Source organism: Magnolia sinica, chromosome 6 (assembly GCF_029962835.1).
Source record: "Magnolia sinica isolate HGM2019 chromosome 6, MsV1, whole genome shotgun sequence".
Taxonomy (NCBI): Eukaryota; Viridiplantae; Streptophyta; class Magnoliopsida; order Magnoliales; family Magnoliaceae; genus Magnolia; species Magnolia sinica.
In genome coordinates, this window is record NC_080578.1 from 72,470,342 (window position 1) to 72,488,309 (window position 17,968).

The 17,968-nt window shown below is 41.2% G+C and overlaps 1 protein-coding gene across 1 annotated transcript; it reads right to left on the reverse strand.

Moving 5' to 3' along the window:
* Nucleotides 1–799: 799 nt before the first annotated feature.
* LOC131248861 (acireductone dioxygenase 1) lies at nucleotides 800–16,389 on the reverse strand. The gene is given in 5 exon segments (XM_058249351.1): nucleotides 800–1,125; nucleotides 2,022–2,261; nucleotides 3,125–3,219; nucleotides 15,939–16,026; nucleotides 16,237–16,389. Coding segments are annotated over 5 exon segments (564 nt in total). The 5' UTR covers nucleotides 16,249–16,389; the 3' UTR covers nucleotides 800–996.
* Between the last annotated feature and the right edge of the window lie 1,579 nt (nucleotides 16,390–17,968).

Genomic DNA, 17,968 nt, shown 5'->3' on the forward strand with positions numbered 1-17,968 from the left:
TCCATATTTGGGTACCTGTTTGACTCAATTTCTACTTGGATCCTATTGGAAACCGTGGAAACACTCAGTGACGAATTAAGCAAAGTACACACAATTGCACAACCAAGCCCAAACAAGAACAATCCGAATTTTACGTGGAAGAACCCTTGCGGGAAAAAACCCACGGTACAAAGCGACGAGTAATGCACTATGAAAGCAGAAGTTACACGATATAGTAGCTTACCGATTCAAACAAGCCTCGAATCTCTTTTCACAAGCCGTAAGTATGCCCTTGAACCCTTAGAAAGGATTTAGAAAGCCCTAATACACCTCTCTCTATCCCAAATCACGATTACACTTGGTATATATAGTGTTACAACCGAAATAGGAAACAACTTGCACACTTACGCAATTTTGTGCACATCTTCGATGGGACCTTTGATGGCATCGACACCCCATCGAGGATTTTGTCGATGGCATTGAACTCCTTCAATGCCATCGAGTAGCAACTCTAAAACGTTCCAGCAACCAACATGGATTTTTCAGATTTTCTCGATGGGATCGAGCATCTATTGATGGCATCGACATCTGCTCAATGACATCAAGACATCAACGACAGATCCAACTCCCATGTACTCCAACCCAACCGAATTATTGAGCAGGCACAGAATCTTGATCCAATCTAATTAAATCGGATCAGATACTTCCAGTATCCATGGATCTGGGTATCCATTGACAACCCTCAAGGAGAAGTGAACTCTATATCTTCTAACTTGATGATGGCATGTTGAAAACAAATGAATTTGAGGACATTTTTAAGTAATAGCTAATGTATTTGGTCCATAGTTATCAATTAGATACTAATGGAGATGACCATGCATTTATTTTAAAATGGCATCAATGTACATATACAGACAAAGATATAATGGTAGGTATGCATGCTCACTAACACAATCCATTGAAAATACATAAGCTTTTATAACTTGGTCTATGTGGTAGGCTTCACCAATATCCAAACTAATGAGCCTCAAGAGCAAAACCTACCTTCTCTGATAGACTCTTGATATACTCCTTCCTTGCTGGATGATCCTCTTGAGGACGGTTATAAGCAGTCCAAACAGGCTCTCCGACAAACAAGCGCATCAACTGCAAGCATACATATCAACACATGAATCCATGGATGAGCAAGCATGCATACGCACATGGAAACTCAATTTCCGCGCACTTAATCTTGCAAACCCAAATACTATTTGTAAAAAAAAAAAAAATCAAGTTGCACAAGTTTCATACCCCAAAACTATCATTGAAGCTATATAAAGAACCCTTCCTAAAATACAAAATCATGGTGCATTCACAACCTTATTGGATCATTTATTTTCAGTAATGACCTCATGGTCTCACCACTTGTATAAACAAAATCCACTCACACCCATTGTAGTCAAAGGCGACCCAGGCGCACGGCTGGGTGTTTTGGGCATGTTGCGCCTTGCCTGGACTATATGTGTGTGTGTATGTGTGCGCGCGCGCACTTTACCACGGATGGTGTGCTTATCCTGCCACACATGCAGTATCCACCTTAATCAGATGAGAAAAGCCGCCTGGTCATCCCAACCTAGCGTTGTCCACCGCCCAAAAGTCACTTCCATTATATGCTACAAACATCTGATTAATCAATTGTTTTGGCCATTGGAGTATGGATTATAGCCTATATTTTTAATTTTTGACCATGCGTTTAACTGTATTATATGTATCAGGATCAAACTGCAGGTCAAGGACTCCAGCCCACTTTATTGTCCAAGCAATGCATTCTTGCAGAGACTCTTGTCACTTTTTGTTTCAGCCATTCATTGCCAAGACACTGATCAAACAGCCAGGACTGTCCAATCATTGTGAACTTTTCACCCCTGGCCCAACCATAGTGGTGCCACAAGAGAGATGGTATGAATCTCTACATTTGTTCCTGCTTGTAAGCAGGAGTGGGTGGCATGTGCAAGGACATCCCTGAAGTATAGATGCATGCAAGCTTACATGCTATGACTCACCTTCACATAGTTCCCAGTGTCTAATGTGAAGCGATGGTAGATCCCGGCCGGCAAAACAATCATGTCCCCTTCCTTGATCCAGATTCGTATCCACTGGTCGTCTTTGCCTCTCACATCGAAATAACCGCTGCCTTCCAGACAGTAACGTATCTCTTCGTCTGCATGTATATGCTCTCGAAAGAAGTTCTTCAGCTTCTCCTCCTAATTTTCCACTTTCTCAGGACACAAGTCCAGAAAGTCCTGATACCATGCAACCACAAAAAATAAACAAAGCTAAACTTGAAATTTCTACACTGAAATTTGGTGTATAAGCCATCTCCACAGACCAAATGGTGTGCGTGCATCAATTTAGGCCGTTCAATTCTTCACCTCTTGCATGGGCTCCACCAAAAATTACAGAGAGTAATCCTGCACCTCCAAACTTCTAGGAACACAATGTATTTGAGAACTGTGATGGCTACTTGCAGGCTGTGTCCCAAGCTAACGAGTGAGCAAGACCCAGCATGCTCATCATGCGGGCTGCACCTTGTGTATTCCACAGCTTGAAATTTAGGCAGGTCTTCTCATTAGGTGGGCCACGCTTGTGCTATTAAATATTGACCATTATCCAATCCTTTTTAACCAACCACTGTCCTCCTAAATGTGCCCCACCTGATGCTCAGACTAGCCTGATGTCCAATGCCGCTTATGCACTGTGTAACACTGTGCCTCATAGATGATATGATCCATCTCAAGATGCCAGGATCCTCTACAACTGATGTACATGAAGCTTAGCCTACTAAAAACTTATTCATATGCATGTAGACATAAATGCCTGATACTTATTCATTTGCCTATAAAACTTATCCACATGTTTGGGTGGTTGTACATTCTTTTCGATGGTGTGGCACACCAGATGATAGGATTGGCCTGATTCTTGGTGTGTCACATTTTAATGGTAGGATGACCCTGCTAGACAGGTTTGATGCAATACACAAACCATGGTGGGCCCCACATGCAGCTATTTGCACAAATTCTCACCTACAACAGTTGTATAGGAACTGGCCTCTTATCTAAAAATATAAAAATTACAAAAGAGGAAGAAAGCAAGAGATGGAGCCCACCATATAATTATAGCCCCTGCTCTCTCGGATTTTCCGCAGCTCCTCATCATTATCATAATCTTTTGGATTCAAGTGCCAATATAACACCCCCAGTTCTGCAAAAAGAAAAAACAAAAAAAAAAAAAACATATAACACCCCCACCCTTCGATTGTTAATTTGGTCATGCTAAGATTTTTGTATCTATAAAATATAGCAGCCAGAAATGATTTAGTGCTCTTATACCATTGTAAGTTACGGTGCACCTTGCCGCATGTGGACATCAGTTCACCCCAATCATTTTATCTGAACTGTCCTTCAGGTGCAACATGGGCTACTTACTAAAAACACAAGAAGTAGACAAATCTAAGCATCTGAATGATGATCAATAGAATGGATGGTCAAGATCACTTATGGAAATGTGGGTCCAATGATCTGAACCATCTATGTGCTTTGATTTATTATGATCGCTCATGGTTTCAAAGATTTCACTTCAATCAGACCACCCTAAGCATCACATGACTCCCATCCATAGCTTGGGAAATGGATGGTTATATAAAATAGGCAAATTACCGATGAATCAGATAACCCGATCGGTGTAACTTTTTCTTGGTAGCCGATGAAACCTGTGATGCACCCAATGGACAGCCCAGACCAATTAGCCCAACCAATGGCTCCCATAAAACTAGGAGCACAATAATTGTAATGCTCTAAGAGCAGTGGATTATTTCTCTATATGGGCACACTCAAGTGGTACCTTGATTTGGTTCCAGGCAGATGTGGGTCCCATGTGATGCATGCATAAAACCCAACATCCATCATATTCAGCACATGTTACCTCTACGGCCTTCAAATCAGGCTGATCCATGAATCAGCTGGGGCCACCCCACAGGGAACAAGTTGGGAGGGATGTCCGCCCTTGATTTGGGTGGAGGGCCCATGGTTTTGTTTAGGAAATCCAGGCCATCAGACCCTTAATCTGGTCAGGATGAAGGGTCGGGTCAAAAAACAGGCTGTTTCGAAATTCAGGCGGTCCCCTGTGTCAATCAAGGGTGGGCAATCCATCTCACATTCTTCCCTGCATTTTGGCCCACTCAGTGTTGTATCAAGCTGCTTTTTGCCATTTTGGACTAATATGAGGTGACCAACTGATGGACAGGTTGGATAACATTCATACATCATATGGGGCCCAAATCAACCCAGGACCACCATAAGCCCATGATACTGATTTTTAAGTTTGAGAAGTGATCCAGTGCTCTCATATATAGAACCATTAAGTTAATAGTTGCTTCTAGTTGCATTGGGACACTTGAAACTCCAGTCGATTGATCTGAACTGTCCATTAGGTGCAGCATACATTTCGTGCATACCATGTAAAATTCAAACCAATTAGACATCCTAGCATCCAATCAACGGCCTATAAAATAGACAGCCAAGATCACCTACTAAAAGTTAAGCCCAATAAATAATTCAAACAATCTATCTATTGCATCTTATAGTCAACACTTAAAACATCCTAATCTTCCCATCAATGGATTCAAAATTGAATCTCTATTAAATAAAAAAAGCCAAATTTCATATGGATCTAATAATCCAATCAGTGTGATTTTTGCTCCATGAAACGTATGTTGTGCCTAATGGGCAGTCCAGATGGAATGATTGGACCATCCAATGGTTTAGGAGCACTATAAGTTTGATGAGGACACCCGGCCATTTAGAGTATACCAGAGGAGGAGGAGATCGGCCCATCCTTCACTTTGGCTTGATGACTTGTACATGGGCCCGGGTGGGCCGCACTGAGGACTTGAAGACCCAACATGTATGATTGTGCATCTTCAAAGACCCTACAGTAGGAAGATGCATGTGGGTTTCTTATTTGAGGAGTTCTGACCATTGGATCGTGAAGATACAACGATTGGACTATTGGATTGTGTCGATCCTTTGATCGAGTGGTTGGATCATTGTGATCCTTGATCACTTTGCTCATTAGTATTAGGATTACCTGAATTTATATTTTGATGGTTATTTATAGTTCATGATGAGTTATTTTCAGTTATTGCATCATGGGACATCTAAGGTGTGTTTTTATTGAGGGGTATTTTTGTCAAAACATGTGTTAAGACTACGTAAGGGGGGACGTCCAACACTAGCTCATGATGATGGAATGAAAAACAACTCTTTTGCTTGAAAAGGCTCCTCTCATGTGATTTGAGATTCTCTGGTGAAAAGAGACTACTTGGTGTGAATCCAAAAGTGTGAAGCCTAGTTATCCTTTTTATCTAGTTATCCTTTTTATCTCTATCTTATTCTCTTCTAAAGTTTTTTTTTTTTTTTTTAATCCTCATATTCTTCTCAAATCCTTCTTCTCTTCCACTTTTCTTCTAAAAACCCTATAACCCGAATTCCCCAATATATTATGAAATCCTAAATCCTTAATTCCCAAACCCTAACTCTCGCATGTTCCCCCAAAATTCCCAAAACCCCTTGAAACCCTAACCATAGAATTGTGCAAATCTGCCCATTGAATTAGAACCATACATATGCTAACGTGAGAGTTCGAATCTCTCATTGGGCCTTAGATTTTCATACTTACGTGGTTTATGCTTGTGTGGGATTGTGATTTAACGAAAATCTGAATTTTTTTTATCTAGTTGGTACTCTTTTAATCATGGTAGAATGGTATGTTATTATATTTGATTTACTTTGATTAATCCATTAATAATCCCCTGCATACAAGTGGTAAGATCATGTCCTGCATCAAATTTTGGTATTATAGCAAGGAGTTTAGCATACGTATGCATAGGGTTACCACATTCATCACATCTAGAGTCTTGTTAGTGCATTCATTACATACAGAGTCTAGGTTCGTCACTTTTCCTTTGTCATAACATAGTACTTAAAGTCTTAAGTTTTAGGCCCCTTAATTTGTCCCTTGTGTATGCCCACACGTTTTGGGTGAGGTTTTGGTCTTCACCCTACCACAATGAGACAAGATTTGATTCTCAATACTCTTAATGCCATAACTAGATGAATGGAGGCCCTCAAGGCTCAAAGCAGAACCATAATTAACCACCTGACAGCGACTAACAATCATATAGCTCAATTGGAGACTTCCCTTCAGGCAAACCCAGATAATGGAAAAGATGGTCAGTCTCAAGTGGGACGTGCAGAAGAAGTTCGTGTGGGAGTTCACGTTGGAGGACGTGGAAGAGGTCGTGGCCGAGGTGTTGGCCATAATGGGGTGCGTACCCAGCCACCCCTTGGAAAGTATCATGCTTGTTATAATACAGATGAGGGGATTTTGAAAAGAGTCAAGATCGAGACCCCTAGTTTTGATGGTCATCTGGATCCAAAGGTTTTCCTCGACTAGCTTGCGGATATGGACCACTACTTTTGAGTGGTATGAGACGTCTGATCGTTATCGTATGAGGTTCGCCAAGATGAAGTTGGGGGGCCAAGCTAAATTGTTGTAGACCAATCTTGAGCGCACGTTAGAAAGGTCTGAGCAAAACCCAATCGTAAATTGGGTCGAGATGAAGGAAGTGCTAAAGGAAAAATATATTCCTCTCATATCGCTAGAAATTATTGAATTAATGGCAATCCCTTCGCCAGGGAATAATGCTTGTGGTGGAATACATCACCAAATTTAAAGAATACAATGTGAGATGTAATGTCGAGGAGGATTCACTAGTGACTCTTTCTCGTTTTAGGATGGGCCTCCGATCCGATATTCAACGTGATCTACTCTCTCGGGATGTTGGCACCCTCGAGCATGCCTATCAGTTGGTGCAAGAACTTGAGCAGCTTTAAAACCGCAATTTGGGAGAGGAATTGGCTTCCGTGAGACCAATGTTAAGACTACTCCCCAGGCAACTAAGTCTTACTTTAGGAGTCAACCCAAACCCTTTTCTGGCATACAAAGTAACCAAAAAGGCTTCAAGGGTAAAGGAATCACTAGTACCAGTTCATGAGAAGGCGAACCTAGGCGGTGCTATAATTGCCAAGGATATGGCCATTTCGCTTATGAGTGTCCCACAAAAGAACGACCTAAGGCCCTCGTGATTGAAGAGCATGACGAAGATGAAGATAACCAAGATGACTGTGAAGAAGAAGAATATCACCTTGTAATTGGTGCTAGTGATGTAAAAGAAGATGAGGAGGTACCACTTGCAGTTGTTAAATGCGTCTTAGCTCAGTCTAAGGGGATTGGCGATTGGTGCAATAATACCATTTTCTATAGTTATGCCAAGTGTGATGAAAAAAAAAATATGCAAAGTGATCATTGATAGTGGCAGTTGTACAAATGTGGTCTCCAATAGCACTCTCTCTCGTTTAGGCTTGAAGCCCACTCCTCACCCTCAGCCTTGTAGAGTTTCATGAGTTGATGAGTCCTCTATGCCAATCTCACAACGTTGTCTTGTTCCCGTCTAATTCACATCTTATAAAGACTCATTGTAGTGTGATGTTTTGCTTATGGATGTCGGCCAAATCATCTTGGGCAAGCTTGGCTCTTTAATTGTGATGTAACAATATTTGATCGCTCGAATGTATGTTCCTTCATGCATGAGGACAAGAAAATAAAGTTAAATCCTCTTTCGCTCAAGAGCACCTTGGAATTTAATAAAGATGGTGTTAAAAATGGTGGACAAAAGGATGTGAGGAAATCACAGCCCAAGTCTCTCCACATATTGAACACCAAAGAGTTTGGGCGGGAGACTAAGGAGGATTCGATGATGTATGCCCTCGTGGCTAGGGAGGCTACATCCGAGGTTAGTACAAAGTTGTCACCCGAGGTGAGTCCGGAATTAGAGGAGTTTAATGATGTTTTTCTTGAGGATTTACTGGACAAGCGTCCACCTATGAGGGACATTTAGCATACCATTGATCTTCTCCCTGGGTCAACTCTAATAAACCTTCCTCATTATCAAATGAACCCTACAAAGCATGTGGAGTTGAAGAAGCAAGTAGATGAGCTCCTTAGGAAGGGTTTTATTCAAGAGAGTTTGAATCTGCGTGCCGTGCCAACGTTTCTTACACCTAAGAAATATGACACTTGGCACATGTGCGTGGATAGTTGGGCCATCAACAAAATCACAGTCAAGTATCGATTTCCCCATACCGCGACTTAATGATATGTTACACATGATGGCAAGTGACACGATTTTCTCAAAGATAAGACCTCAAAAGTGGGTATTACCAGATTCATATTTGCCCGGGGGATGAATAGAAAATGACCTTCAAAATGAAGGATGGGCTCTACAAGTGGTTGGCCATGCCTTTTGGTTTAACTAATGCTCCGAATGCGTTCATGCGTGTGATGACCTAGGTATTGAGACCTTTTATAGGGAAGTTCTTGGTGGTGTACTTTGACGATATTCTCATTTATAGTACCTCCAAGGAACTACACCTACACCATTTGAGGTAAGTTTGCAAGATCCTTAGGGCGTGTTTGGGCGGTGGGATTAGAAGGGATTAGGTGGGATGGGATTCAAAAAACATAATTATTACCCATGGCAGGGATTGTCCCCTGTTGCCATGAGATAAGATTAATGTCATGCTTTATTGGTAATACGGTGATACATCGAATGGATATACCCACCATCATTTGAAATTACTGAGAATAACACACGTGTTATATCTAAACTGTTCATTTGTTTTGTAACCTCATTTTATGGCATGGGCTAAAAATGAGGTAGATCCAAAACTCATGTGGCCCCAAAGAAGTTTTTAACGGTAAGTATTCAATCCCCGTTGCTTTCTATGGTGGGGTCCACTTGAGCTTTAGATTTACCTAATTTTTTGGCCGATGCTCTAAAATAATCTTGAAAATTTGGTGGACGGTGTGGATATAGCCCACACATCATGGTGGGACCTACACAATTGCAAACATTGGGTGAAATTGGCATGAGACCCAATGCAATTCCATCTAATCTAATTCCAAGCTTTTCCATTCTTCCCAAACATGGAGTGGGATTGGCATAAGACCAGATGAATCCCATCCCACCTAATCCCTTCTAATCCCACTGCCCAAACACGCCCTTAGGGAAGAAAAGTTATATGTAAACCTCAAGAAGTGTTCGTTCATGTCAGATAAAGTTATCTTCTTAGGTTTCATATTTTATCAGAAGGGATGTCTGCGAATCCGAAAAAATCAAGGCCATTGTGAGTTGGCCTAAGCCGCGAAACATTTATGAGGTACACAACTTTCATGGCTTAGCTACCTTCAATAGGCGGTTCACCAGAGGCTTTAGTTCCATTATGGCCCCCATTACAGATAACATAAAGAAAGGGGAGTTCAACTGGACTAGCGATGCGTCAAAACTCAAAAGCATTTAAGGAGATCAACGACAAGATGATAGAGGTTCATGTCATGTGCTTTCCTAACTTTTCTAAAGTCTTCAAAGTTGCTTGTGACGCCTTTAGGGTAGGTATAGGTGGAGCAGGAGGGACACCCCGTTTCTTTCTTTACTGAGAAGTTGAATGAAGCAAAGCAACGATACTCACTCTACTAATGACAAGGAATTCTACACGGTAGTCCAGTCATTACGTCATTGGTGGAATTATTTACTATCACAAGAGTTCATTTTGTTATCAGACCACGAGGCCTTATGTTATCTTAACTCCCAAAAGAAATTAAACTCAAGGCATGCCAAGTGGATTGAGTTTCTTCAAGAGTACTCGTTTGTTCTGAAACACAAGGCCGAGGTCGAGAACAAACTTGTTGATGCCCTTAACCATAGAGTGACATTACTTCAATCTATGAGCATTTGAATCACTGGATTTGAGAGTTTGAAGGACGAATATCTCATGTGCCCAGATTTCAATAAAGTATATGCTTCACTTTTGGATGGTTAGATGAATGTTGGTGGTTTTGTCCTAATTGATAGTTGTCTATTCAAAGGAGACAGACTTTGCATTCCCCGCACATCCCTACGAGATTTCCTTCTTTGGGAGCTTCATGCCGGTGGAGTAGCCAATCGTCTTGGTCGTGAAAAGACTATTGCCCTTGCAGAGGACAAGTTTTATTGGCCAAGTCCAAAGCGAGATGTAACCAAAATTATAGGGCAATATCGGACTTGTCAGCTAGCAAAGCAGAAAAAGTAGAACACAAGTTTATACACACCTTTGCTAGTGCCATACGCTCTGTGGCAAGACCTCAGTATGGACTTCGTGCTTAGGCTTCCCAAGACAATTAAGAAGCACAATTCCATTTTCATGGTAGTGGATCGTTTTTTTCTAAAATGACCCATTCCTACCATGCTCAAATGCACCCGATGCCTCCAACATCGCGAAACTATTCTTTGCAGAGGTAGTTTGTTTACATGGTTTGTCGAAAACCATCGTGTCTAACGAGGATGTTAGGTTTATGAGTTATTTTTGGAAGACACTTTGGCACATGATGGGCACAAGATTACAATTCTCGTCGACATACCATCCTCATACTAACGGTCAGACAGATGTAGTCAATAAGAGTTAGAGAACTTGTTACGATGTCTCGTGGGTGACCATATCAGGACTTGGGACGCAATCTTACCTGTAGCCGAGTTTGCATATAACAGTTCAATCAATAGGTCAATGGGCATGAGTCCCCTTGTGTGTTTGGTTATAAGCCCAGAACACCTATAGACCTTATTCCCATGTCAGTCTCCCATAGGCTTTCAGAGTCTGTAGATGCATTTGCACGCCACATTCATGACTTACATACGGAGATTCGAAAATGTCTTAACATAAGTAATGAAAAATATAAGAAACTAACGGTTCAAAGAATATCAGATAGGTGATAAAGTGATGATAAGGATAAGGCCTGAACAGTTTCCACAGGTGACCTTTAAAAAATTACACGCACATAGTCTAGTCCATATAAAAATTTGAAACAATTAGGTCCCAATGCGTACTTGGTGAATCTTACACCTAGCATGGGTATTAGTGCTACATTCGATGTGGAAGATCTAATGCCTTTCCAAGACCCCTCTCCTGACCCAAATGATAACACACCTGACTTGTCCCATCACCCATAGACCTTACCTGACCCCTCTTCTCAGCCTCCACCACATTTACCATACATACCTATAAGCAAAGTAGATATAGATGATATTTTGGACGAGTAGGTGGTTTCCACTTGACATGGGGGTTTGAGAAATATCTAGTCAAGTAAAAACATCAACCAATTTCATATTGCACGTGGCTCACAAATAGGGGTGTACACCGAGTTGAACCGAGTCAAGCTGACCTCGACTCGACTCAGCTCGGCCACTAGCTCACCCCAGCTCGAACTCGGCTCAGCTTGGTCCTTGAGCCTGACTAGCTAGCTCGGTTCGGTCAACAACTCGGGCTAGTTCGAGCCAAGTTCGAGCCAAAATCGAGCCTCTGCAGCATTTTCACAAACAGTGTACTTTCAATTTCTCACTGTATGTAAAATAGCAATAGCTGTTTACAAGTATTTCATCAAACAACTTACAGGCAATATCAAAATTAAGAAAAAATAGTATTTGTTTCATATACATTCCTTCCTTGCCACTAGCCGACACTTCGTTGAGTCATTTCATCAAACATTTGGTGAGCAACATCAATATCAGAGTAACCGAGTCACCAAACTAGTTTGATTCGAGTTCGTTTCGAGTTGGGGTTCGATCCGAGTCGAGTTGAGCTCGGGCAAGCTCGAACTCGGTTCGAAATTTTTTTCGAACTCAAAAAATCAGCTTGGCTTGGCTCGAACTCAGCTTCGAACCGAGTTGAATCAAGCTTTTTCAAGTCGAGCTAACTCGGTTCGTGTACACCCCTACTCACAGAGGAGAATCTTCAGCGACTTAACCCGAATCTTTTGAAGCGGTATTGCAGCTTTATTTCGCCAAAGGTATCTTCTCAGTTAGGGGGGAGATTATGAGGACATCCAACCATTTAGAGTATACTAGAGGAGGAGGAGATTAGCCCGGCCTTCACTTTGGCTCAATGACTTGTACATGGGCCCAAGTGGGCTGCACTAAGGACTTAAAGACCCCACATGTATGATTGTGCATCTTCGAAGACCTTACACTAGAAAGATATATGTGGGGAGTTTTGACCGTTGGATTGCGAGGATACGACGATCGGACCATTGGATCATGTGGATCCTTCGATCGAGCAATTAGATCTTCATGATCATTGATCACTTTGGTCATTAGTATTAGGATTAACTAATTTTCAGTTTTGATGGTTATTTATAGTTTAGGATAAGTTATTTTCAGTTTATTGCGTCACGGGACATGTGAGGTATGTTTTTATTAAGTGGGGGGTATTTTTGTCAAAACACGTGTTGAGACTATATAAGGGAGGACGTCCAGCCCTAGCCCATAACGATGAAATGAAAAACAACTCTTTTGCTTGAAAATGCTCTCTCATGTGATTTGAGATTCTCCTGTGAAAGAGACTACTTTGTGTGAATCCAGAGGTGTGAAGCCTAGTTATCCTTTTCATCTCTATCTTATTCTCTTCCAAAGTTGTTTTGTTTTTAATTCTCATCTTCTTATCAAATCCTTCTTCTCTTTCACTTTTCTTCTACAAACCCTAAAACCCTAATCACCCAATTCCTTACGAAACTCTAAATCCTTAATTCCCAAACCCTAAATCTCCCATTTTCCCCCAAAATTCCCAAAACGCCTAGAAACCCTAACTCTAGAATTGCGAAAATCTGCCCATTGACTTAGAACCATACCTATGCTAACGTGAGAGTTCCAATCTCTCATTGGGCCTTTCATACTTATGTGGTTTATGCTTGTGCGGGATTGTGATTTAACGAAAATCTGAATTTTATTTTTTATTTGGTACTCTTTTAATCATGGTAAAATGACATGTTATTGTATTTGACTTACTTTGATTAATCCGTTAATAATCTCCTGCATCCAAGTGGTTAGATCACATGTCTTGCATCAAACTTACAGTGCTCTAAGAGCATTGGATCATTTAATAGAGCTTTTTAATTTTTAATGAAAGATTTTAGGTGCATTTGGTACCAAAAATACACCCTTTGGTAATGAACATAGTTCTAAAACCCAATAACTCGACTAAGCAAGATTTCAAGTTGAGTCATAGTGAAAACTTAGTTGTAAGCCTGACTCAGCCTCAACTCGACTCAACATGACTCATATTTTTAACAGAGTAAAAATCTGGATTTCAAACACAAGACCTCAAGCAGAAGAAGCAACACTCTAACAAACAAGATAAGAATCATTTTTTGGCTTTCCCTTGGGTCTCTGGTCATGCCCCAGTGGTAGACTCACAAGAGTTTCAACACAAAGGCCACGGGTTTGAGTACCCATTGTAGTGTGTAAGAGTGTGGGGAAAAAAGGCTTTCCCTTCTATTATTTTTATATTTTTATCAATATCAGTGTGAGAAATGCTCCAATGCTCTCAGAGCACCATTAGTTATGGTGCGCCTAGTTGCCTTGGGACATCTAGATAGTCATATACATCTTTCCAGACTGTTTGTATGTTCAATGCAAATTTCATATGCTAACATGCAAACATCACACTGATCCAACAAATATTAATCATTTCATCATTGGACTTTAATATGGATAGGGTCAAGATTATTTACACAAAAATAGGTCCAATCAATAATTTGATCCATCCATTTGTTAGGAATTGGGACCCATCATGGATTCTAATGATTTCAAGGAATCACTTTTGTTAGGCCATATAACCATCCCATCCATGGTTTTGGAAAAGGGTTGACTAGAGAAAATAAGGCCAAAACAAGGATGGGTTGGATCATCCTTGATTTGGGTGTGTGCGCATGTGAAAATAAAAAAGGGATGGATTGGATCATCCAATCAATGCAATTTTTGCATGGCAGTTCACGAAATGTGTTCTGGAGTGAATAGACAGTTCAGATTGATCGACTGGACTGTCCAAGTGAACAAATGCAATCAGGAGCAATATAACTTAGCTGAGAGAGCACAAGAGCATTTCTCTATAACTATTTAAAATATTTGATAAAGATAAATGATCCATTGGTCTCAAAGAAATATAAGTTATAGTGCTCCTAGTTGCATCTGCCACTTGGACAGTCTAATTGATCAATCTGAACTGTCTATTAAGTCAAGAACACATTTTATGGGCTACTTTGCAAAAATCGCACTGATCGGATGATCCAAAACCTCTCTGGTTTGTTCTTATTTTTATAGCCATCCTTTTCCTGAGCCATGTATGGGATGGGTAGGATTGTCTAACAAAAGTGACTCTTTGGAATAATAAACAATCTATGATGGGCTCCAGCAAATAGATTGATCAAATTATTGATTGGACCTATTTTTGTGTAAATGATTTGAACCGTACAAGTGAAAGGCTAATTATCAGATAAATCAAATTGTCATATCAGTGGGATATTTGCATGGTATCCCATAAAATTTGTGTTAGAGCTAATAATGTACATTGTGAATCAAGCAATTGAATTGTCTAAGTGTCCCAGTGCAGCGAGAAACATTATAACTTGTAGTCCTTTGAGAGAAGTGGAGCATGCTTCATTTATAATTTATAGGCAATTTTACAAAAAAACTACCTACTTGGCAACTTAATATAGAATTTATATTATGGTAACCATTAATTTAAGCAATTTTCATTGGAGTACCTTCCATTAGATTTCTTAATGGAAGTTGGGGTTGGCCATGCAAACAAAGGGGGTACTGGCTCAGGTGGGCCCTATCGTGATGTTTATATGAAATCTACTCCAACCACCAGGTGCTTCAGCCCATGTTAGGCAGGCCCAAAAATCGGACCCATTCAGGTGGGACCACACAATTGGAAACAGTGCAAAGGACAATGCTCACCCTACAAACAGTTTCCCTTAGCATGGCCCAGTCTTAATCATGAATGAGCCTGATTTTTGAGCCCCGGGGCTAAATTTTGTGTGGCATCTAACGCTTGGAGTGGATTTCATATAATCATCAAATGGGCCCTGTAAAAATCAAGGATGGACATCTCTCTCCAAATTGTTTCCTTGGGTTTGGTCCACCTGAATCACAAGTTAGCCTCATTTTTTTGCCCTATGCCTAATGTGGGATTCTAATGGTGGGAGTGGATTTCCAATGCATATCACTATAGGCCCCTTCAAAAATCAAGGGTGTGCGTCCCTCTCCCAACCGCTTCCCATATTTCGGCTGATATATTAGGGGGGACTTGATTTTTGGCAGGGTCCACTATGATGTTTATGTGAGAGATACACTCTAATCATTAGACTTGTAGTCCCACGTTAGGCCAGGCTGACATTTGATTCAGGTGGGCCACAACAAAGGAAACGGTTAGGATAGAGACGCCCACCCTTGATTGCACATCATGATGATTATATGAAATCCCCTCCAACCATTAGATGTCATACCAAAATTTAGGCATGTGGCCCAAAAATCAGGCCCATCCATGATTCAGGTGAGCGACACCAAGGGAAACAGTTTTGAGGGTGAGCATGGCCATGTACACTGTCTTGAATCATGTGGTCCACCTGAATCACAGATGAGGCAGATTTTTGGTCCCTAGGCCTAACATCAAGTGACACACCTGGTGGTCAGGGTGAATTTCACATAAACATACTACTTAGGTAGCTAATTGAAAACCTTTTCGAAAAAGGCACCAGAATCTAAATTCTATATTAAGTAGGTTTTTTTTTTGTAAAATTTCCTGATTTATATAATTTAATTATTAAATATCAAGTCGACTAAAGTAAAGACTCGTTCGAATCTTTGAGGCAACCTGACCCAGCTACACATCAGTTCTAAAACTATGGTAATGACCAAATTACCCTTTTTGGGTGGTGGAATTATCAATTTTTAGGGAGTAGAAGTTGAAGATAAGATGAGAAAACAATACCTGCAAGCTTTTCTAAGGAGACGAACTCCTTCGGGTTTCGGTGGTGAGGGAGTCTTTGATCCTCATCGCTTTCTTCCGTCAACCAAGCCTGGAATTGTAATTACCGTCATGTACAGGGGCAATATTGCAATGGAATTTTAACATCTACACCCTCCCCGATTGACTGTGCATACATCCATTTTCCATGTTGGGAATTGAAATGGTGCAACCCAATTCCCAAAATGGGTGTATGCAAGTAAAAAAAGGGGTGGGGGCGCATGTTAGCAAAAGGTTCGGTGAAATTGATGAGCATGCGCACCTCGATTGCCATGGTAGCTAATCGTGCGCCACTGGTTGCCTATTGTGAAGATGTTATCCTGCAACGAGGCTTCCAAGAAGGAAGGGGGCGTATTTATAGGAGAGTTCGAAGCCATATTCTAGTAGTTTCTTCTTCGTTAATGTACTGTGACTGCTCATTTGCTGCCACGTGTATGGTTTTGTTTGCGATGGATATGTGTGGTACGTTTCGCTTGGGACAAATCTAACCATACAAATATCCAGCTTGTATCTATCTTACGTGGAAGTGGGAACTATCCAATGAAATACTCAAATGGGGTAGGCTGGTTTATGAAGGTTCAGGATCATGGCCCACTTAAGGGATGAATTAGAAAGATTGACACTTATTAACATGGATTTCATCAATTTTTCAGCTGGGAAATGGGAGGCCTGGTTTAAGCCAGGTCAGTGATATGTGTATTTAGATACACTAGTGCCTTGAAAAGCTAATGTTCAGGATACATGGTTGCACCTAATTGAAGATTAGAATAGCATAAATTTTTTTAGAATGAAAGATATGTACATATGAAGTGGGGCCGCAGGTTAGGCTGAGCTGGTCAGGCTAAATGACTAAAGCCTGAGTCCATCCCAAATTTTGATTAGATGATAGTCCTAGAGCTATACACGAGCCGAGTTAGCACTCAGTTGGAAACTGAGTTCGAGTTGAGCTGATTTTTGGAACTTGAAAAAGTTTCGAGCTGAGTTTGAGCTCGGATCAAACCTCAACTCGATTCAAACTCAGATTGAACTAATTTAGTGACTCGGTTATTTTGGTATCGATGTTGCTAACTAAGTATTTGATGAAATGACTCAACGAAGTGTTGTTTCAAACTCAGCTCCATGTGTTTGAGAAAATGCCGCACAAGCTTGAACTTAGCTCAAACTAGCCTGAGCTGCTGACCGAACCGAGCCGAGCTGGCCAGTCAGGCTTGAGGACTGAGCTGATCCGAGTTCGAGTTGGGGTCAGATGCCAAACTCGACTCAGTTCAACTCGTGTACAGCTCTAGATCACACAGCCAAAGCTAATAGAGCTGGTGGGCCACGCTTACTACCTGGCCCATGGCCAAGATGGAGAGGCATGTAGGCTAACTGCAGTAAAGACATCCGAGTCACCAGTACTCTCCAAAGACTAATTGGGTTGGTAGAATCGTCGAGATGCCGGAAGAGTACCACATCACAGGCACCTATATATGTTTCCATGCAGGTCGTTATCTTGGCCGTCCAAACAGTTGTCCCCCACAATGATCAGGTCATGAAGCAAAAGTTCTAACAACCGGACATGATTCCACAAAAAGGAACCATGCTGGTAGTTCATGTGTTTGGTACCCCCATGAAGAGGTTGTCTGGAATAATCACCCCCGGTAGAAACAATGTGAGGACCGTCCACATATAGAGGGAGAATTTTTGGAACGGTGGTTCTCCCACCAGGGGATGGTCACACTCACTATGCGGCCATAGAAGGATACATGCCCCACGTTCAAAATACAACCAGAGCATCACCTTCGAAGCCTCCAATAAAATTGCAAGACGATCCTCAACCATCAGATCTTGAATAGAGTTGTCAGATACTTAGTAATTGGTGGGTCCATCCTATCCATGGATCAGACTCATCAAGAAATTAAATTACAATATCGATGTTTCAGTTTCTGGGGCTCTCGGTTAGATCTAGGGGTGCACACAGAACCAGTAAACTGGACCGGAACCGACCCTACCGC